At 35.5% G+C, this 23,728-nt stretch overlaps 1 protein-coding gene across 1 annotated transcript in view; it reads right to left on the bottom strand.

Moving 5' to 3' along the window:
• Positions 1–23,728, bottom strand: part of TRPM3 (transient receptor potential cation channel subfamily M member 3) — a 131,983-nt gene that overhangs the window by 39,220 nt on the left and 69,035 nt on the right. Inside the window, exons 9-16 of the mRNA XM_058168060.1 lie at positions 23,611–23,683; positions 16,320–16,420; positions 14,781–14,915; positions 13,434–13,484; positions 8,568–8,603; positions 8,274–8,414; positions 6,224–6,253; positions 4,957–5,246 (exon numbers count right to left, since the gene is read on the bottom strand). Of these exons, the coding sequence (XP_058024043.1) occupies positions 4,957–5,246; positions 6,224–6,253; positions 8,274–8,414; positions 8,568–8,603; positions 13,434–13,484; positions 14,781–14,915; positions 16,320–16,420; positions 23,611–23,683 (857 nt within the window). The remainder of the gene's footprint in view (positions 1–4,956; positions 5,247–6,223; positions 6,254–8,273; positions 8,415–8,567; positions 8,604–13,433; positions 13,485–14,780; positions 14,916–16,319; positions 16,421–23,610; positions 23,684–23,728) is intronic.

Genomic DNA, 23,728 nt, shown 5'->3' on the forward strand with positions numbered 1-23,728 from the left:
GGCCAGTCATCTGGTATTTCTAGGCAGGCCACATCTAAGCACCACGCGGGCCGCATACAGCCCGTGGGCCTTGGGTTTGACAACCCTGGACTATAGTCCTTATGATTAGAGGAAAGTCTGGAACATATGAAGAATAATTGCAGGAATTGGCTACATCTAGTCTATTGAAAAGAAGGACTAAGGGAGATATGATAGTAGTGTATTGCAGTATTTGAGGGACTGCCATAAAAATAAGGGGGGGGGGAAAGAGAAACTATTTTCCAAGGCACCAGAAAGCAAGACAAGAACCAATGGATGGAAACTGATCAAGGAGACAAGCAACCTAGAACTAAGGAAAAATTCCTAATGGTGAGAACAATCAACCAGTGAATGGCTTGCATTCAGAAGTTGTAGGTGCCCCGTTAAGAAGAGACTGGGGAGCCATTTGGCTAAAATGGTATAGACTCTCCTACTTGAGCAGGGGATTGGACTGGATGACCTCCAAGGTCCCTTCCAGCTCTGTTATTCTATGTAGTTCTATGAATTAAGTTTTAGCACCTTGTTTTTCTTTTCAATTTCTGTTTGATGCTCTGGTAATTGGCGACATAATGAGGGACTGGATTTGGCTAAACAGACTGAGTTTCCGAAAGATGCTTTTTCAAGAGGCAACTGGACTTTCTGGTTTTTCTTTGAAAGCATTTGGCTTCTCATCCAGGAAGCTTCTTCAGCTCTGAAGAAGCTTCTTGGATGAGAAATGAAACACCTTCAAAGAAAAACCAGAAAGTCCAGTTGCTTCTTGAAAAAGCACTTTTGGGACAATCATGACCTGGATGACTGAGAATCTTCTTAGGCATTTAGACTGAATTTCATATGAAACAAGATTCCAATAATGACGAGGACTTCCGGTTGGCTCCGTCGGTGATGGAGATGGTCTTTTTAGACCGCCAGCCCCGAGATCACGTTAGAGCCGTCTAGACAGCGCAAATCAACTGTCTGACAGCTCGGAAACCTTTCCCTCGGGATAAGAGGGAAAGGTGAGCGTACGGGCGGAGATAGAGCTCCCGAGAAAGCCCCAGGAGTGATTCTAGGGGCTTGAGGGTGAGAGCTCCCTGTTTAAGCCTGAGAGCTCTGGATCCGGGACGAGTCTGCTTTTTAGCAGACCAAATCACTGCGACCATCTCTGCGATCAATATGATAATTTAAATTGATAAATGGCAACGCAGACAGAGCAATGTCAGGAAGGTCGATAAATGCAAGTACCAGACCTTAACTCCATTTTTAAATAGTATTTGAGAAGAGTACTTAAGAAGAATAAGAAAATGGCATTTCTATCTAAACGGGTGTGAAAGCAAAAGTTAAGGACGTTCTCATTAACAAAGCTAGCGCTCTTAGCTCCATTTAAACTTGTTGGAATTTACACTTACATGAAGATTTTATAAGGAGAATAAGACATTCTCTTTTTTTAAAAAAAAGATTACAGACTTACTGAAATTGTTGCAAAGTATAAAATTAAACTGAGAAATGGATCTTAAAGATACAAAGTTTAATGTTAAGGACGGTGGAGTCTCGTCATTTCAAATACATAAGCTACAGGAAGATATGAAAAATTTTTTAAAGAGACTTTTAAAGGAAGCTTTGGAGTCACAATTTTCGGTTATAGATCAAAAATTTAAGCAGATTCAAGAGGAAATCCTGGAAATTAAAGATCAGAATGAGGATATAAGAAATGATGTGTTGGCAGCATTTAAACAACTGTGTGAATGTGTGATCCAGTTGGATGAAAGAGTAGATGAAATTAATCAAGTTAATTTGAATTTGGAAAATAAAATAGAAGAGGTTCAGACAAAGGTGGAGAAGGTAGATGATGAATTGATGGTGTTGCAATTTAAATCAATGGAGTTTGCTCTGAGAGTTAGAGGGTTTAAAAAAAAATAAGCAAGAGAATTTAAAATAAATTTTTGCAGAGGTTTTTGCACAGGTGACTGGAGAGCAACCAGAAGATGTTGTAATTCAAATTGAAAAAATATATCCTGTTAATTCTAAAGTTGCCAGACAGAAACAGCTACCAAGAGATATTGTGATTTATTTTACAACCAGGAGGATGAGGAATGAAATTTTACAAGCATCTTATAAAAATAAATTCCAAATATTAGGACAAGAAATATTAATTATGAAAGAAATTCCTATTAAAATGTTAAGAAGTAGAAAGGATTTTGCTTTTTTGGTGGATGAGCTTAGAAATTGTCAAATATGGTTTAGATGGGATGTTCCAGCTGGTTTAACAGTAAATTATACAGGAAGAAGATATTGTCTTAATACAGTACCTAAAGCAAGAGATTTTTATATTAATGTATTAAAGGCTGGAAGTCCACATCAAATAGTTGGGATTAAAACTGATGCAGAAGAAACATTGGAAAAAGTAGGGGATGTAAAGGAGAAAAGTAGGGGATGTAAAGTAGGGGATGTAAAGGAGAAAAGATTGAGTCAAGTGGTTATTAAATGTAAAGAACAAGGAGTAAAGAAGCAACAATTTCAAATGAACAGAGTTTCTCTTTATGGGAAAGGTTAACTTTTGTTAACTTATATATGTTTGTAAGAATAGTTATTTGGAGTTTGTAAAATTTATTTGTATCTGTTTGAATTTATAATTTAAATGTTAGAGATGTGACTGTAGTGATGTTATTTGTTTATATATGGTTGAATATATGGTTGAATTGTCAACAACTGAATTATTTGATCTGGGGGTGTCTTGATAAAAACAGAACAAGAAATGGACTTAATTAAGGAATGTATGAAAACGGTTATAAATTATTTGGTAATTTATAGTGTTGGAAATATGGGGAAGAATTGGGATTAAATGTAAATGGTATTGTTTGAATTTATATTCTAAATGTTGGAGTGATTGTAGTAATGCTAGTTGATTATATGTGGATTTGTTAAAATTTAAATTAATTTGGATAAAAAATAAGGTAATGATAATAATAGAATAAGAAATGGAGTATTAAGGATTGGATAAAAATGATATTATTATTATGTATGATGGATCTATAAATCTGGTGATATTACAAGATATTACTTCGAAGAATAATAGGGAGTAAATTGATTTTAATTTTAATATCAGCAATTGGACTTTCGCTACTGAAATATTGGAAGATGGAATATCGTATACTGTTGAAGATTGGATACAAAAATTAATGAACTTAAAAAAGAAAGCAGAAACTTTAGAGTACTTAAAAGACTGTCTATGAAAGAATATTGGAATGGAGAAGAAGGATTGAAAAGCTTAAGAATGGATAGAATGTAATTGTAATAGTTTGTTCTCTTTTCTTTTTTGAATAGATAAGGGGAGTTAAGATATTAGGGGAGGGATGGAAGTTTATGGATTGTTTGCTTATTCTAGTTTATGATTGTTAGGTGATATATCCTGTATTTTGCTCTGGGAAGTCCGGGGGTGGGGGGTGGGGGGAGGGGACAGGGGGAGGGTTGGAGGGTGGAGGGGGAAAGTATGGGTAAAAATGTTTGTAAAACCTTTTGAATAAAAAAAAAGATTCCAATAATGATAAAATATGCTTGCCTTGGCATATTTTATTACTCAGATATGTACATTCCTGTATTAAGGATATTCATAAAGGCATTTAGCATGCCATGGTTAATCAGGCCATAAATGTTATCAGCAGTCACATATATCTTTATAATATTAAGGTTAAACTATTGCAGATGGCTGTCAAACTCCTGGCCCATGGGCCGGGATGCATCCTGCACTGGCCACGCATATGCTCGGTTAAGCGAAGGGGGCAAAAGTCCCAATATGTCATGTGACGACACTGTGATGCCATGATTTTGACACCCCTGCTATTGCAGTATGCTTTTTATAGGGTAGCTCTTTAAAGGACTAGCATGTAATAGAAACTGCCAGATAGGGCTACTTGGGCTTTAGATTGGAATTCCAGTGTCTGCATTATTTTTTCAGCAGACTGTAAAGTACTGTTTTTGACCAATAAAGCCCTGGCTTTTTATGGATCTGGAAGATTGATTTCCCATGTTCCTAACAACAATCTTTGTTATAACTGTTTTCCCTTTTGCATGGCTAACCCTCAATTCTAACAGTGAAGTCTTATAAGCCAATATTCTCAATGGCTGTTTGAAAACGGTTTGGCTTAGAAGCATTGTTCTGTTCTACAAGGCCAGCCCATTGAGCCCTTGGCTTGGAGTGAAATGTTTATTTCTCTTACAAGCCTTTCAGTCATCGGTGAGAGTGTTTGCAAACATTCCAAAAGGGAGCCCTCATGCCAACACAGTTTACACTGCCTGGTTTTTCTCCTAGGATTTGGAAAGCATTACCAGACTTCTAGTTTAATCAGCTCAGTAATAAAAAGAAGTGGTGTTATTCTATCTAGATCAGTGGTAGTCAACCTGGTCCCTACCGCCCACTAGTGGGCGTTCCAGCTTTCATGGTGGGCAGTAGGGGTTTTGTCCGATATTGAAGCACTTTCCTTTTTTTTTAATTTAATTGACTTTTAAAAAAATTTTCATAGCATTATTTAAAAACATTTTTATTAGGTTTTCATAAAATTCTCTGTGACAATTTAAATTTCTGAAAATATATTATTTGTATCACCTGCGCATAAGTTTAATTCACGTTACATAAGTGAAACTAAATGGTGCTATAGTGCGACCGCAAACAAAAGAGCCTTGTCCCAGAATAGCTTGCGCATCTCCCCCCACATCACCCGCTGTAACAGACAAGCAGAGCTGGTAGCCGGCGCTCCCCCCCAATCCAATCCACGATGCGTGAGAGGCATGGGCAGACGACGATACACGGTGCATTATTGTGGAACCGGTAGGCGGTTAGAAAATTTTACTACTAACAGAAATACAAAAGTGGGCGGTAGGTATAAAAAGGTTGACTACCCCCAATCTAGATTCTGTGTCATACAAAACAAAGGACATCGATGTAACATTCATGAAGAACTCAACCTGGAGTTGTGATTAAGTTCCTGAGATATGTCATCCACCATATCATTTTCAGATGCTTCATGGGCCATCGCTTTGCAAAGTTTGCAGGCTACCAGAGCCTTGGCCATGGCTTCCTCTCCATGTTGCCAGAAGAAAAGAGCCATCTTCTGGCGCTTCATCAGCACAGCCCATACCATCAGTTCATGAAAGGGGAAAGGGAAATGGTTAATCTCAGGATCATCTAGGTCTATATCCACTTCCTCTTCTCGTTTCTTAGTGGTCTTTCTTCCCCTCCGTAGTGGAACATCATCCTGATGAGCATAGAAAAATATTGTTAGGCTAAAGGTAACTTTAGGAATATAATGCCATTCTTAAAAAGACATTGAACTTGTTTCTTTTCTATGTTTGCACAGTAGCTTACCTGGATCTAATTACTCAGAAAGATCCCCCCTCCCTCCCTCCCTCCCTCCCTCCCCCTTCTTGCAGTGATAATGCCTAATAGCTTTCAAAACTGTATAAATTACCCTTAATTTATTTAACAGCAATAATTTAGAGAAATACTTAACAATCAACAATTAAGCACTCCAAAAATACTTGTCTGGTATGCCCAGTGCTGATTTAATACTCCTGGGAAAATCACTTTCAACATCCTGATGCATTCTCATCTAAATATAGAAATTTTAATAATATTGATTTCACAATTAGTTTTCTGATCATTTTTGAAGAGGTTTTTTTCCCAAGAAAGCTTATAATAATATTATAATTTTCTATACTGACTCTTACCTAATACTTCTAATGTTTGTGGTTGTTTCCAAATACAGATATTTTAATGCATTCTTCACTAAAACTGTGAAATTTTATTAGACGTTTTAAAATAAACTTTCCTGCCTCTTTTCCATAGTTATACATATGAATATGTGCACAGTGTCATAGATGAAAATTGACTTTCTTTAGAAACTATCTTGAAAACATGTATTATTTTCCTGCCAGGATTTAAAGATAAATTTTAGGTACGCCTGATGCTCTAGGCATGTCCAGTGGGATGTTTGATTTCTTTTCCATCATTTCTTCCTTCCTTCTCTTCTCATTCTGCTTCCCTCCTCTATGGTGGGAAAAGAACTTCATTTGAAATCTTAAATTGCAAATGTTCTTGAGTACATAGAAGTAGTTACTAGGTTTTTCAAAATCATGTAAGTCATGTATTCACATGAAATCACAGTCCTGAATATATTTTGTTCTGTTGTAAAAGTTCCTAAAATGTCATTAAAATGAGTGACCTGCCACTTACCTCCATTCCCAGAAGTTTTAGGGCCTTGGGCTGTGGGTAAAAAAAGAAAAGAATAATTTTATATATAACTTTTCAAAAAGCACAGGGACTAAATAAAACCTATCCTGTTCATTCATCATTTCTGAATTCAGCATACATACTTTGGAAGCTTCTTGATGTTATTAGTGCAATCACTATCTACTATTTAACTGTTTTTACAAATCCCTATTGTTTGGGAAAGATCTGTATTATTGCACAAAAATTCCAAAGTTCGTTAAAGAAAAGTAAACTTTCCTTTAATAATGTGGACCCTTATGGTTTCCCCCCCCCTCGGCACCCAGATTTATTCCAGCATTTTAAACTTGGACAAAAAAATCAAATGTTGCTCCCTCAACTCCCCAGAAAATCCTGAAAGGATATTCTAAATTTCCTATATGTTAGGAACTGGGTAAAATGTCAGCAACATCCTTTTCCACTTTGTATCAGGCTGAGCAATATCTTGCATCTAGTGCTTAGCCCCTTGCATCTCTTCAGCATTTTGAAGCTATAATTAGAGTTTGTTGGATACACCTGTAATTGAAAAGAGGCATTCAGGTACAAGCCCAATTGTTGTAGGACAGGGGTGTCAAACGCATGTTGTCACGGCAGCATCACATGACGTATCATGAATTCCCCCCTTCGCTAAACTGGGCATGGGTGTGGCCAAGGTGTGATGCATCTGGTCTGTAGGCCAAGAGTTTGACAGCCCTGCTGTAGGGGGTTGGGATGATATTATTGATTGATATCTCCTCCTGTATTTGTAAAGTGTCATACTTTTATGTGTTTCAATTACTTTAATTTTAAAAAAATGTGATTGGATACATTTTAGAGCGGAGAATGATTTCTTCCAACAGTCATTTTATTTTCTTACATAGAAAAGCAGCAGGAGATTATGAAATACATATATGTTGGGCTAGGGCCAGAATTCAGTAGTTCATAATTATTTACTGTGAGAAATCCACTGGAAAATGAAAGGAAAGAATAATAATAATATCTCTCTCTGTGTGTGTGTTTATAATTTACATATAGGTATATCGAACACAGTGTGATCGTCCTGGCATTTCATCCCATTGTTATTATCCAGAAAGAAACAGGCTTGGCAGAAATCTGGGACTAATTAGAGTAAGAGCTATATCAATCCTTTGAGGCAGTCCCGGGCAGGAAACAGACAGCATAAGAACTATTGAAACTCTACTTTATTATTATAGGAGATAAAACAGAAACTTGAAAGCCTGCCAAATTTTCCCTTTCTCTCCCACTTACACCCAAAAAACTCAAGGTGGACCATTCTTGAGTTTATTTCTCACTTCCTCCTCCCATTTTTGGGAATTCATTCCTCCTATGCCTAAGGTGATGTTTTCACAGTGATTGGTGCATATTGTCTCAAGGTTATTTTTGCACTCCTCTAAGGCTATTTTATGTAAAGAGTAGAGGAAGCAAGGACAAAAAACAAGCTGAGGGATTTCTTGACATGAGAGATGGAAGAGGGAGGAATTGAAGTTGAATCTCAGATCAGCCTACTTCACAGGGTTGTTGTTATGGAGAAAAACACATGTGGTTCCTGAGTGAAAGGAGAGATATCAATCAATACAACAAACAAATAAAAGAGAGGACAGGAAAGAAATATATTTTTGTTACAGACTGTGTTTTTGGTATGAGAATGAAACAGGGTATGTAACAGAAATAAATAATTTAAGTGTATGTTAGAGCAGGGAGGTGGATGCTGACTAAAATCTAAAGAAGAATTTAGAATTTAGGAAAGGAATGACCTTTGAGTAAGTGTATTCAAAGGAAGGAATTTATTCACAGAATGAGCTCAGAACACACCATTTTCTTGTACTGAAGTAACTGGCTCAGCCCAGAATCATTATACGGTAGTGCCCATAATAGTTTTTCAGTGTTCAAGATGTATCCAAAGGCCTAGTAATGTCATCTAACTAAGTCACCTTTGACTTGATCACCTGTCAACCCACCTCGTTAAATTTACTTTTTATGAAACAGGTTTAAAAAACTCAATAATAACAATTCTTACTCTCTTGGGGCCAAATAAGTTGTGATAGAGTGTTCGGAAGCGTTTTCGAGTATAATTACAGCGATAAGCTCCTCCCATCAGGTACTCAATCACCAGGCCAATATCAATTAGACTTATCCTATAGTCTGGTGGTAGGTTTCCCTATTTTTTTCCAATAGAATAAAAGACACACAAAACAAGGGGGGGGGAAAGATACAACTGATTATTAAGTCTATTACACACATTTTTCTATAACTATGAGAGTTTTAAATGAAACGTAAGAAAACATATGATGATACTTATTAATTAATTCACCTTAAAATAGATCCAACCGAAACCTGGATATTCACGCTTGGAAAAAAGACATAAATTAAGTAAGAAAATGTGTTAAAAGATAGCAGTAACAGAAGATAATAAGTTTCAGAACACAGGATTTAGGCTATTCTGAGAAGAAAAGCAGGATACACTACTGCAGAACAAGGAAAGCATGAAGGCAAAGCATTTTACAGAAACCCTACGTATTTGCTGGAACCCGGTGGTGTCTCAAATAAGCCATACAACAGTCTTATATCCTGAGGTACATGTTTATGCTCAGGTTGGGTGTCTTCCTGCTTCTATCACGCTTCTAAGAATGTCTTTTCCAAACTTACTCCTGGGACAGGAAGTCAACTTTATCATAAATAGATGCTGAATGCTTTAATCAGAAGTTTTGTTTTTTATTGAATATTAAATATTTATTAATATTAATTAATTAATATTAAATAAATATTAAATAAAAAAGGTAAAGATAAAGGTTTCCCTTGCACATATGTGCTAGTCGTTCCCAACTCTAGGGGGCAGTGCTCATCTCCGTTTCAAAGCTGAAGAGCCAGCGCTGTCCGAAGACGTCTCCGTGGTCATGTGGTCGGCATGACTCAACGCCAAAGGCGCACGGAACGCTGTTACCTTCCCACCATGGTGGTCCCTATTTTTTCTACTTGCATTTTTTAGGTGCTTTCAAAACTGCTAGGTTGGCAGAAGCTGGGACAAGTAACGGGAGCTCACTCCGTTACACGGCAGCACTAGGGATTCGAACCGCCGAGCTGCCGACCTTTCGATCGACATTAAATATTTAGCAGAAGTCTCCTTCCTGTGATTCTTTAACTAATACTTTCACTTTTATTTCCTAAAACACCAAAACTGTCTTCATACACATGGTTGACAATTAAAAAGTGAAAAATTCTGATATCTACCAGGCTGCAGAATTAAAATTCTTTCACTTGAAGTTTTGGTTACTGACTTTTTTGCTATGTGGTCCTGCATCTTCCAAAAAGTAAATATATTTGGCTGTAATCACTGTGAAATAATATCTGATATCTAGGAAAAGTATGTGCAGAAGAATTTATTTTAACTTTTTAGAGACAAATCTATATGACAGTGAATTTGTCCTCATTCTTTTTTTTTTGAGATTCCAATGTGTCCTTATTTAAATAAAAGTTGATTTAAGTTATATCTAATTATTTTCATATACCATCTATCATTTAGTGCCAAAATTCATCTGTTACCTCATTACTTAGCACTGAGTGGGCCAAATAATGAATTTACCTCATAAGCCATTTCTCAGATCTTGCTCCACTGACTTTCAATTCTCCTAATATCAAAAAGGACATGTTTCTATGTTATTACTGCAATGCAAAAACAGTTTACAACCCACCCACCCCCATATATAGAAAGCATAGGCCTGTTGTATATACAAAATCTTGCACTTGCTTATTTGTCCTCTCTAAATAAATATATTGCTTTAAGAATGATAGTATAGTTGATGTAGCCCGCACTTCATATGCCTAGTAAACAAACAAAAAATGCCATTTTGAGATTACTGTAATCGTGCCTATATTACTTGTTTAGGATTTATATTATGAACTATTAATCTTACTGGTTCTAAAGACATTTGAACAGATCAAATTTATATAATCTGGTCAATTGCCAATTAAAATAACATGAACATAAAACAAAGTTTTTGATTCCAAATATTTTAAATGATTACACAATCTATTGGTATTTTTACTAAATTTTATTCTACTCAGGTATCAATCTGCTAGCTGCAAACTGAGAATCATTCTTCTGGTTTTTTTTCTAAATTAGAAGGTATTCAAACCTATTCAAGTAATGTCTGAATACCCAAATAAAAGTGAAATATTTCTATGATATTTTTATGACTCAGATTGTAAGGCTTAGTTGTAGTTTTGTTTCTTCTAGAAAAACCCAAGAATAATTCCTTCTTCTAAAGCCTTTTAAAGTATAGCCTGATGATGTTGATTGTAATGACATTTCATTATTTTAAGAACTTTATTGCTTTGTTTGAAAAGCAATTTCTACTCAAATGGCTCTCTCCTTTTAAATTGACATGCTTAGGACTAAAGAATAAATTGTTAGAAATCCAGAAAGTGACACCTTTTCTACAGATGCTTAATTTTGAGCATAATCATAATGCCTACTGATCATGAATTAATCACAAAGGTATCTTACTAAATATATACCTAGTAAGAGAGATGAGGGGAAAAGGGTAGAAATGTTTACTATATAAACGTTAGAGGGCACTCTTTAGCCATCAAAGTTCCCAACGTATCTTCCTTTTGTTATTTGAGTAATCATTAAACATCAAATTTGGCAAAAAAGTAGTCATTATAGGCCAAACACTTTTCTGACTAATGACTTGTTGTCAGTGCCCTTGATTTCAAACATAGGAAAAATGGCCTTTATTAACTGAATGAAAGAGGTGAAAAGGTCACATTGTCCATTCTTTTCCATAAACTCATTAGAGCATGCATTTATTTAGAACTGGAATTCAAGAGTTAGCCATGATCTTTCATAGTTATCACTTTTAAAGTCTTTTAATAGGAGGAAAAGTGCATAATTTTGCTGTTTTTACTAATTTCCCTTTTCCTGCATGCAAGCAAAATTATTTTTATGGTTACTTGAACGGTGTTCTCCTTGCACCCTTTACAATTAGAAATGATTTTCCTTAACATAATTGGATAGCAAAGACTATCTCCAATATAAGGTTCTGCTCATGCTGCACTTTTATACTATTGAAAAAACCTGGATTTTGTTACTTGAAATATATAACTGCTACATAACCACAAGAGCTTTTTTTGGAATTTTTCATATGCAGTTTTAAATGTGCTCACATTCTGCTTTATATTTAGCTGTTTAATTTTCAAGTAACATAAAGGTGCCTGGAATGTACATATTAAAATTATTTTTCAGTCTTAATATTAAACTGCTCTTCAGCAGAATAAAGTGAGTATAATTTATTTCTCTGGGCAATACTTACAAAGTGCTTCATTTTAACAAATATTTATTTGATCTTAAAGGGTTACAATAAAACTGATGTTAAGCTATGGGAAATAAACATTCATCGGAATGAGATAAGTTGCTTTAAACAGTCATCTGTCTCTGTCATGGGCAGTGAAACATTGTGCTGTCAACATAATGATATGTTGCATTAAGAGGTTATTTTCTAGAATGCCATTTCATTTAAGTTGCTGTCAGATTTGTTGATAGATTCAGAAACTGAAGAGAAAGAAATGTTATCAGCTACAGGTCTACAGGAATCATCTAATATCTTGTAGCATAACATTTTAGTTCTTCATTATTTATGAAGTGAAGATGTGTGTGTGTTTGTGTTTGTGTGTGTCTCTCTGTATGTGTGTGTGTGTGTCTGTGTGCACGCATATATGTGATATTCATACAAAATGAACAGGGAAGCAAAAAGCTTGAATTAAATTAATCCCTGATTTTAAATTAGGCAACACTGCTGAATATTCATGACATTTTTAGTTGTAAAAAGTTCTGTTATTGTCCCAATAGACGTTTAGCTCTGTTATTGAAAAAATTGTTACACATTTTGGCCTGGTTCTCCAAAATTAAATGAAGTAACAAGTGTAAAATAAGTTCTCAAAAAGTTTTTCTCCTGCTTCCAAGCATATTCAAACATTTCATTTTTTTCCTCAAATTTCTGAGTTACTTACGATTTAAAATTCTTTAAACATTTTGTTGGAAACTCTGTCTCTGCATTTTTGTTTTACAAACATTTAAAGGGCAACCGATTTTAAATCTATATTTTTCTCATTCTCTGGAAATTTATGTTTTACAGCGAAATTGCCTTAAAACTGAAATCTACAAATATGTAAATTTCTATCTGATGGTCTTTGGATTTTATGCATGAGTTTCAAGCTCCAGATGATTATAAGATCGTGATCAAGTACATATGCACCCACTAAGTAATCGATATTATGTTCACCTGTTTTAGTATCTATTTCCCCCTTCCTCCCAATTTATAAATAATCAATTTATAGTTTTGCCAGCAAAAAGAAAATTTGGGGGATGAGGTTTTATTTAGCTAATGTTATGCTCTGGTTTGTCTCACATTATTCTTATGGACAGATACAGTTGAGACTTTCTTATACCAATTTAAAGTTGGGGGTTAATTTATATCATTGTATCTCCATGAAGAAAATCAGTGTCCAGCATAAAGGCATGAAGAAGCTGTAAGAATTGCAACCAAAACCTGTAGGGCCAACAAGTTTCTTTTCACTTTCTTCTTCACTCTGCTGCTAATCATGCAAGAGATGGAATATGATTGAATAGGATCCAAGACATATTGATAAAAAGCACAATCTCTTTCCACCAGTTCCTTTAAATAGCTTCAGTCACACAAACTGAGTTATATCTAAGCTGCCTTCTTTTTAAACTTGCTACTTCAAAAAGATAAGGGGCTTTATAAAAAAAATAGCACTTAACGAAGCTGAAAATAATGCAATGATTCAAGGTCCAGCACAACAATAATATATATTGCAATGTCCAACACTGGCCCACAATATGGAAGTCAGCATTCATAACACTGATGGCTATTAAAATACATCTATTGCGTAAATCCACGTCACATGAAAAACACCTACAGTCCACTAGCAGAAGCAGTATACCTAAAGCATCTAAAGTAACCACTAGCAGCCACTAAATAGTTAACTGTACTGTACACAAGCCTGAGAATCATTACGAACACATATTGCACAACTGCAATGGCAGAAAGTGGAAGAAAGCTCTTGTTGGTAGCCCATGCAAAACAGAGGCTGTCTCTAATGACAAGAAGCAGCTACAGTATTACCTTCATGTTACTGTCCACCTTCGGACTCTTACCTTTTTGACATCTCTGACAAGGTGATACAAAGTGTTGGATGGCCCATGTCTCTGAAAAGGATCACAACAAACAGCTTAATAGTTCTGATATATCTGAAGAAGCTATTTGGATTAAAGGACAGAGTGTCCAACTAAAAAGCTCATAACACCCAAAGTACTGAATGTGACACTTATGTAGTTTCTTAATGGCTAACAAAACACTTGAATCAAAAGAAGAGAATATTTGTAGTTTAGGGTTGAGCTTTGTTATTTTCTTGCAAATGTGTCATTACCCAACTAGGTAACATTATCAGTGCTAGTAGGGAATTGGGTTTGCTCGCTGTATATACAGAGAGCAAACCCCACTCCCTTCTTGCACTCATGTTACCTAGCTACAAATATTCTCTTCTTTTGATTCAAGTGTTCTCCTTCCATATGAAAAGACTTAGTTGCAGTATATTAATTTTTTGAAAGATGCTCCAAATGGGATAGAAGTAGACTTAATCCAACTTGTTAATATGGATCAAAAGGTACTAAGCTGTAGTTCTTCAAACATTTACTACTAGGTAAAAGTTGAGTCATGGACAAATAGTACTAATGGTCTTTAACTATCTCATGAAACTTAAGCATGATGTATTATGTGTGTCTTATATAGAGATTACCAAATCATGCAATTCTTGATTTTTAAAAATGAGTTAATGTTGGGGAATGATTAAGAAAACAGAGCAGGAGGCAAGGTATACTGACCTCTGCAGAATTAGAATAATTACCATATGTCCTTAATATTATACCGCCCATGCAGTCTGAGATAGACTTAAGATTACCATTATTATTCCCCACTATTAGTAAATGAAAATCAAGCAAAAATTCAATAAGCAGCATTACTTTTTCTGGCTGTATGAGAAAAATGGCTGTTTATTGAATTTTTGCTCATCTTTTAAGTGAAATACATGAGTTATAGCCTGCTGGTAAGTGAAGGTTTTATTTTTTTGACAAGGCAGCTGGTGTTCCCTGAGAAATAATAGGAACCAAATCGCACATTTGAAATGGTCTGCTTTAGACTAGCCAATTCAGTGATGTTTTGAAAATGGCATTTAAAAAAAAACAAAACACAATTCATCTTGGGAGCAAATTATTTTTAACAGAATCCAAACTATAAAAGGGTACAGATGCATTTTTTTAAAGTATAGTAAGTATACAGTTGAATTAGGGTTTAATAAAAGAATAAGCAGGCAAAACATGATGAGATTTTGTTACAGGAACACTTTAATAAAGGCAAGCATTATTTCGGGAATGAAGAAATTGGATGAATTTCTGGGCTTCATGCTAGGGTTTGAAGGGAATTAAACAAACAAATAGGGCCCCTACCGTATTATACAGCTCTTCTAGTCTGGAGATGGTGAGAAAACGATGCATGCTTACTCCATTTTCTATGAGTAACTTCACAAAATCCACTCTGTCTAACACCAAGGCATCCAACATTGCCTGTTCAAGGGACCCCACCTAAAAAGGAAATAGCTTAATCAGGGAGATCTTGTGATCAATGGAGAAAGTTCATACAAAAAGAGAAATATTTTTCATTTTCCTATCATTTAAAAAATGGGTTTCACACAGCATTATTTTTCAATACAATTTTGGGATGTTGTAAGCTTCTTTTACTTCTATTCTCTTGGGGTGGATGTCTCCTGTCACTTTTTACCAACTGGTATCATTTATCATTAAACACACTAACCCCAGTACAAAATACTGAGTGACTCTTAAAGCTTGCATTTCTCCACTGGAAGAATTGTTCAGTATCCTCCATTTTCTGTTCTTCAGTTTTATCAATTGTGAGAGGATATATTCTCTTGGTCAAACTTTGCGGAATGGTTTTGGAAATTTAAGTATGCCAGATTTACCATGGACTTTATCAAAAGTTCTCAAGAGTTGAAAAATTTCATTTAGGAATTCATTATATTAATGAATATGAAACAATACTTGTTTATCTGTGGCTCTGTTCAGTATTCAGTCAAAATGGAAGAAGCAGTGAAGAGCACTTGCCTTTTCCTAGTTGTGCTGGTGACATAAGTGAAATTATGGTCTCCATATTACAACATGATTGTCTGTGGCAGAGAGCCTTCACACATAACAACGGTTCCATTGGACAGTTCTGAATTCCAGCTTATGTGGAAATGATCACATATACAGCTAGCCTTCTTACTGAAGATAATTGCCCTTTCCGCCATTAATCCTCCACCAGGTCCATCTATCCCAACCTACTCAACAACTTTCCATTAATTTTCTTATCTGAAGTCATTATATTTCTTTTCCATAACACTCAGAAATGTTATTCATCCCTCCCAAATTTTTAGCTTTTTCTTTCTGACACAGAAGCTGAGATGGAAATTGTGGAATTTTCTGAACAACTGAAGATTCTATATTTGAATTGCATCCACTCCATTACTTATTGTATTTGTATATCTGCGGCATCTTTACACATGTGCAAAATTACAGGTGGGCCAGAACATTTTTTCAACCTTGTTATTTGAGGTTTCGTTATCTGGAGTTGCTGAACTGGAACAGAGCCTCTCAAAATATATATCGAGAGAGAACAAAAGTGCATAATATGACATTTCAGACATCTCAAGTGGCAGAATAAGCCACAATAAATATAGTTGTCCTTAGATTTTTTCTACAAAATAAAGAACAATTGGTTATGCTGTATTTTAAACAGCTCCACTAGATGACACTATTTCCTACAAGAAAAATTACAGACATCTTTATTATGATTACATGACAATGTAATGTATTATGATTACATTATGTTCCAAAATCTCTCTCTTTCTCTCTCTCTCCCTCCTTCTTCTCCCCCATGAAAATAACCATGCTCAACTGGAAAAGTATTTGATAACTATATAAATACTGTACCGGCCACTGTTGTCCATAAATAAAAATCTGGCTGCGAGCAATGTCTACCCTGTTCCAAGCTAATGCCAAACTCAGTTGATCTGGAGCAGAGGCATTTGCTCCTGTAGAAATTGAGAAGAATATGAATATTTAATTAATTCAACACAGTCAGTGGCAAAACAGACCCTCATGAGAAATAAAAGGAAAGAAAGTAGACATATGGTCCAGGGGTAAAATGCTCCCGGTTCGGACCGGATCGTCTGATCCGGTAGCAATGGTGACAGGTGGTTCGGAGAACCAGTAGCAAAAATCCCTGCCCTCCCGCCTGCTGAGCCATGTAATTTTCAAAGGTTTTTTTTTTTACTTTTAAAAGTATTTTTTCTTCAGTCAAAAAAATGCTTTTAAAAGGTTCTGGCGATCAGGCAACTCAGCTGGGATTGTCAGAACCCTTTAAAAGCATTTTTTAAAAGGATTTTTTTTGTAAAAAAAAAAAGCTTTTAAAAGGCTCCTCTGGTGATCCCAGCTAAGTTGCCTGATCATCAAAGGCTTTTAAAAGCATTTTTTTACAACCTCTTCGGCCGAAGAGGTTGTAAAAAATGTTTTTAAAAGGTTCTGGAAATCAGGCAACTCAGCTGGGATCGTCAGAATCCTTTAAAAGCTTTTAAAATGCTCCTCTGGTGATCCCAGCTGAGTTGCCTGATCATCAGAGGCTTTTAAAAGCATTTTTTAACAACCTCTTCAGTTGAAGAGGTTGTAGAAAAAATGCTTTTAAAAGGTTCTGGTAATTAGGCAACTCAGCTGGGATTGTCAGAACCCTTTAAAAGCTTTTAAAATGCTCCTCTGGTGATCCCAGCTGAGTTGCCTGATCATCAGAGGGTTTTAAAAGCATTTTTTAACAACCTCTTCGACCGAAGAGGTTATAGAAAAAATGCTTTTAAAAGAAAAAAAAAGTTGGCCACGCCCACAGAACCGGTAGTAAAAAAATTTACATTTCACCCCTGATATGGTCCAAATGAGAGTTATTACAATGATATTTATACAATTTTCTTGCTCAAAGTTAGCAGTCTAGTTCAAGATATTTAAATAAACCAGGATGCCTGAATATTTTGGAAAATTAAGATTATAAATTAAAGGTCTCATTATAACAAGGCAATAGTAACTAAGAAATTCCATTTTTTTCTAACTTTGATAAGCTAGGGTTTATACATGCAGATTTATGAAAAAAAAATCTGGAACCCCTTTCTCAAAAAGCGGGTTAACAGAAGCAGAACTGTCTTACAACTGAGATGTGGTATAGAAGCTTGTATTAATTCTGCTTGCTAAATTAATCTAATGTTAAAAGAATCTCTCAGAGGTCTCCTTTATACATTCCTCTCAGATACTAAACACAGGAGTTTGCTTAGTCAGAAGGAAGGACATAACTTAGTTTGTTTAGTTATTTTATATAATTGAAAAAATTGTCTATTGTCCATACAGAGAACAAAGCTTATATAACATTTTAAATTGTAGGTTATTTTCTGCCTTTCCAATGATCGCGTGAGTGGCCATTTTTGCGGTCCTTTTCAAGGCCCCTGGAGGCAGTTGACTATGCTGACATGACAGTCCTCCCAAGCCTGGGATCTGGGTTCCTATGCTGCCAATCTCTTTCCTAGCAGTTCCATTCCTTTTAAAACACAATATAGGTAGTCCTCGACTTACAACCACAATTGAGCCAAAATTTCTGTTGCTAAGTGAGACAGTTGTTAAATTAGTTTTGCCCCATTTTATGACCTTTCTTGCCACAGTTGTTAAGTAAATCACTGCAATTGTTAAGTTAGTAACACGACTGTTAAGTGAATCTGGCTTTCCCATTGACTTTGCTTGTCAGAAGGTCACAAAAGGGGTTCACATGACCCCAGGACACTGCAACCGTCAGTTGCCAAGCATCTGAATTTTGATCACTTGACCATGGGGATGCTGCGATGATTATAGGTGTAAAAACATGAGTCACTTTTTTCAGTGCTGTTGTAACTTCAAACAGTCACTAAACGAACTGTTGTAAATGGAGGACTACCTGTGCAGAAAACTAACCAAGGATACAGAAAACTAAAGGATACAATTGCTTCTGTTTTAAAAATTAAAAGCAAGAATAGATGCAATCAGTGGAAACTGGAACAATTTCTGGGCATTATAAAAAAAATTGTTTTATAACTGAGATCGGTTGTTAAGAGAAATGGTGGCTGACTCAAATTGCAAATGTGCTTAGGATCTGACTTCAGTTTTCCTTTGCTTTAACAGACCCGTGAAGGTCACAAAAGGAAGGATTGGTGTTTTTTTTCATCACTATCGTAATTGCAAATGGTTGCTAAACTAGGACTATATATGTGATTGGTTTTTTTTAGGAAGATAATTTGCTGGGATTTTTTTAACAAAGCAAAAAATTTGTCTTACAGAATTTGTCTCACAAAAACTTTTCAGAAAAACACAATCTTTTAGAGCTTTATTTTAATTTCATAAACTGTATTATATATATTTGGAACTTAACATATATATGCATACAAGAGAGTAACTGAACGGTATCGGCATAAAGAAACAAAGTGTATTCTGTAATTCAGGAAGAAGAAGCATGTAAGAAATGTATAATATTATTTCAGGTCAATGAAAGATTCAAAAGTAAAGTAAAATGAAAAGTGACATGAGTATTGATGCAGATACAATATCAGTCACTGAGCTATAATGAGATTTCCAATGCAACTGTAGCTCTTCAATGGCCTTTATCAAAGGTTTGGATTAGATTGCTGCACCACAAAGCATGTGAATGAATGAATATATTAGATATAATGTAACACATTTTAAAAAATTAGATCAACAGATTTTGTAACAAGGAAGAAAACATCCTAAAGTGGTAGCCTGAATTGTCCAGGGCAGCTAAATTATTAAAAAAATGAGAAAATAGTATTGTATAATAAAATCTGTGGCAATTCTATACAGATTTTAATCTTACAAGTCTCATTTTGTATACTTTAGCAGTCATGTATGTTTACGTTTTATCTGAAATACCCAACTCTGAATCAGTGGGTATTTGCCTGTGAACCTGCTGAGAATAATATTTTATGTGTTTAATGCTCTCTATGAATCTTTATGAAATCTGATTATCTTTAATATAAAAAGGAAGCTATAATAAAAATATCAGCTGAATTAAACAATTACTGGTTTCATATGTGATGCCAAAGCACTGTTTTTTAAATAATGGTTTTTTGGAAAAGAATAAAGCATAGTTAGTACATGTAATGGCTAGGTTAGTATATCATGCCAAGCCAAAACAAAAAAGCCCAAATGGTTAACTTAATGTGCGAACACAAATAAGTGCATTTTATATTCTGGGAAGCAATTTTCTAAAGCTCTGGATCAAACAGTAGTATCAGCCTCTCTTTTCTTCTTCCCCTTCCTTGCCTGGGTCTCTAAATTGTGGGGGGGGGGGAAGTCTTGGAACCTTCTTATTAAAAAATGAAGGGAACAGGTTTTTTTTTATATATATAATTTGAACATACTAATCTGATTTAAGATTTCTGGGTTACAGTTGATGCAGCATGATTTTATACATATCATTTCTACATTATTTTGTCTCTTCATATTAATCAACCTACTGCAAACACTGTTGGGCAGGAGGTGAATTCTCTATTTTACATTCCCATTTCAAGGGGAGTAAAACCTGATCAAGGCAGAGAAATGGTTCTGAGATTCATCACGTGGTTTTTGTGTTGTTGCTAGGATACTCCCTTCTTGTCTGTCTGAGTTAGAAAGCTGTCTTGTGACTCTCCAGTGGATTTGCATCATGCCAATGTTATATCGGAGCACAGCAATATCTCTGTTGCTGCATGTTTCCATTAAATGTCCAGATTGTACAGATATAGTTAAACTGATCTCTCCTTTGTGTCCTGGCATTCCAGCTAGGTGGAGGGCAACAGATAATAATAAAATGTTCTTGTTTTGCAAAAGTATGGAGGAAAAACGTTCTGGAAACTCTTGTTATCTAGATTCTTTGGGGTCAAATTTATTTGGGTTCAGTTAAAAATTTGAAAACATCATCCTAAACAAATGCTTACTAACTTTTTTCTGGAATCTATTCGATACATAGCAAGAATATATATTTATTTCTGTGCACAGAAGCAACCTTAGCAAGGATCAAAGGAAACCAAATGATAGAAGCAGCATTTTGTTGATGTTACACAATTTCAAAAAGTTTGTAGAGATTCTTAGTCATCCAGGTCATGGTTGTCCCAAAGGTGCTTTTTTCAGGAGGCAACTGGACTTCCTTGTTTTTTCTTTGAAGACATTTTGCTTCTCATCCAAAAAGCTTCTTCAGCTCTGACTGGATGGTGAGGAATGGAAGGATTTATATTCCTTGCAGACAGCTGGTCAGCTGCATCCTTTTAGAGGGTCATTGAAGCAGGTATCCTCAGGATCACCTGAGTGGTGCTAATGCCACCATCCAGTCAGAGCTGAAGAAGCTTCTTGGATGAGAAGTGAAATGTTTTCAAAGAAAAAACAAGAAAGTCCTGTTTGGGACAACTATGACGTGAATGGGTGAGAATCTCTACAGACTTTTAGTTGTGCAATTTGGGATGAACACCCTTCGAATGGTGTGGGAATATGAACAGATTTCCAGGAAAAAAAATTGCAGACAACAGGAACCATTTGCACTATTCAGGTGACCCTGAGGAAACAGATAAACCTCCAAATGTTTTAATGACCCTCTAAAAGGATGCAGATGACCATCTATTTGCAAGGAATATAAATCCTTCCATTCCTCACCATCCAGTCAGAGCTGAAGAAGCTTCTTCGATGACAAGTAAAACATCTTCAAAGAAAAAACAAGAAAGTCCAGTTGCCTCCTGAAAAACACCTTTGTGACAATCTCAACAATTTCTTGTAGTTGTATTGTGATGGAGCTTGCACCATGACAGGAAGAACTTGTGTCACTGCAGCAAAACACTGCTTCATTAATACGTTAAAAATGTGGATCACGTGGAAGCCTTTGTCTTTGTATACACAGACAAAGTGTATGCATGTGGGTATATTTCATAGTATCCCCCGGAAATCCAAATTCTATGGATAAAATAAGCTATTTAAATAAATTAATACAACAACAACAAAGCAAGCAAATCTTCAAGAACACCTTACGCCCAATGTATCAACAAATCTGTTTTCTAGTTGGCCTCTTTCAGGTGTGTGTGTGTATGTGTGTGTGTGTGTGTGTGTGTGTGTGCGTGTGTGGAAATGTTCTATTTGCTGCTCCAAACACCTTGCACAGAAATGGCATTTACAAACTGCACATCTCTCAATATAACATGTTACTAAGCATACTCCAGCATTTTTGTTTCAAATCAAATGAAATTGAATTATAACCATTTCATGGTTGACATACATTGCCCTATGCATCAGGCTAGATAATAGTAGCCATGTTGGTCCAGAGCTGCAGGACAAATGCTTCGTGAGCATGAGTCACGAAACATTAACAAGCTAGAAGAAACCAAAAACATCAGAGTCAGGTAATCAAAGCAATATGCTTCAATGAACACAACATGGATGATGTAGCACTTATGGAAATGGACATATTTGTATATCATCCACTGTGCTTTTTCCAACATTTCATACAGTAGAAAAATTTGGATTGTCCTACAAATCATACTGATGAAAGGACTAGGGGGAAAAAACAGCAACTAAAATAACAAACCTCTTGTGAAACAGCTGCGTTCTACATCCTTTCCAGAAACACCACCCCCGCCCCAGATTTTAACAAAAACTCTCTAATTATATCTTTTTTTGAAATGTAACATAAATTGAATTAAGAATGTCTAAATGTATAGATGCAACTTCAGAAGGAGCAATATTAACGTTACCAATAACACTCATTTGGTAAAACCTTTTACCTTTTCTTTTTACTTTTTCTTTTTCACTTTTACTTCACCATTGTACCAAGCTTCCCATTAGAATAACTATACATACTTCTGTGGCATTCCATAACATTTTACTCTCTTCCATGCAGCTTCCAGATTCGATTTTCTTTTAATTTTTCAATATATCATAAGCCATCAAGTAAATCATCATTTCAGATTTATATTCACACCTCTGTCATGTTTTAAGGCACTACTGAAGATATAAGAATGTTTTCCAGACATGTATCAAACCATTATAAGTCTCACTCATGGTGGGCACTTTTCTGTACTTTCATCTTGTTCCAAAACATCCATTCATGCCTTCTAGAAGAATATATTTTCCCTGGATTATATTCATTTAGAATTTGGTACAAATTTCCTATAAAATCACATTTCTGATTATCATTCACTGGATTTCAAACAAAGCTATCTATCCTTTAAGCTATTCCCCTTGACATTCTCTTTGAAGAAAAGTATAGATGTAAACAAGGAATCTTTATAAGACTATGATGTTTTAAAGCAAAATTTGGATTCCTACATATTTTATAATGCTATATTTATTTATTAGACCCCAGGCAGCTGAAAACAATAAAAATTAGAAAGTGTAAAAGCTTTACAGAATTAGAACACAGATTGCAGTGATATGAACTACTATGCACTACTGAGGTCTCTCCATTTGAAAAGTTCAACAAGTTTAGACTTGTTTTCTGAGTAACAAAAAGAGATGGGGTCCTTTCTGATCTTAAGATATTAAGTATCCCAAAGTGAATGGGCTGCTGTTGAGAAGGTTGTCGTATAGGCCCCAGTCCTCTCTACTGAAAGGACTTATATTTGCAGCAAAAGGCTCTAAAGATAGCCCAGACCACATAGATCTTTATAATCGTTAATCTTTATTGAATCATCTTGAATGAGTCCTAGAAGAGCATTGGCAATCAATGAAGCTCCTGCAAAATAGGTGATTTGCTATTAAACCAGTTTTAGTCTGTTCTAAATTCTATTGTATGTGGGTTACACCAGTGGTGGATTGCCCCCAGTTCATTCTGGTTCTTGTGAACAGGTAGTAAAACCAGTGGGAGGCTCCGCCCACCTATCCAGACATCACTATGGACGATCTGTGCATGTGCAGAAGTGTGCTTGCGTGCTCCTGTTCTGAATCGGTAGTAAAGATAAGTAGATCCCACCCAGTGGTGGGATTCAAATAATTTAACAACCGGTTCTCTGCCCTAATGATTTCTTCCAACAACCAGTTCACCAAACCGCTCAGAAAGTTAACAACCGTTTCTCCCGAAGTGGCTTAATCCCACCACTGATCCCACCTTTTGGTTACACCATTATTTATAAGAGTTTGCTGTGTAGATTTAGTATAGGCTTGTTGAGGCAAACAATTACATTACCTTTTAACAAAGCTGTCAAGATGGCCAGATCAATATCTTGGTGTCCTTCTGACCCCATGCGAAATACTGTAATCTGAAATGAAAAAAAAGTTTCACCTGTGCAACTAAAATACAGATA

Source organism: Ahaetulla prasina, chromosome 2 (assembly GCF_028640845.1).
Source record: "Ahaetulla prasina isolate Xishuangbanna chromosome 2, ASM2864084v1, whole genome shotgun sequence".
Lineage (NCBI taxonomy): Eukaryota > Metazoa > Chordata > Lepidosauria > Squamata > Colubridae > Ahaetulla > Ahaetulla prasina.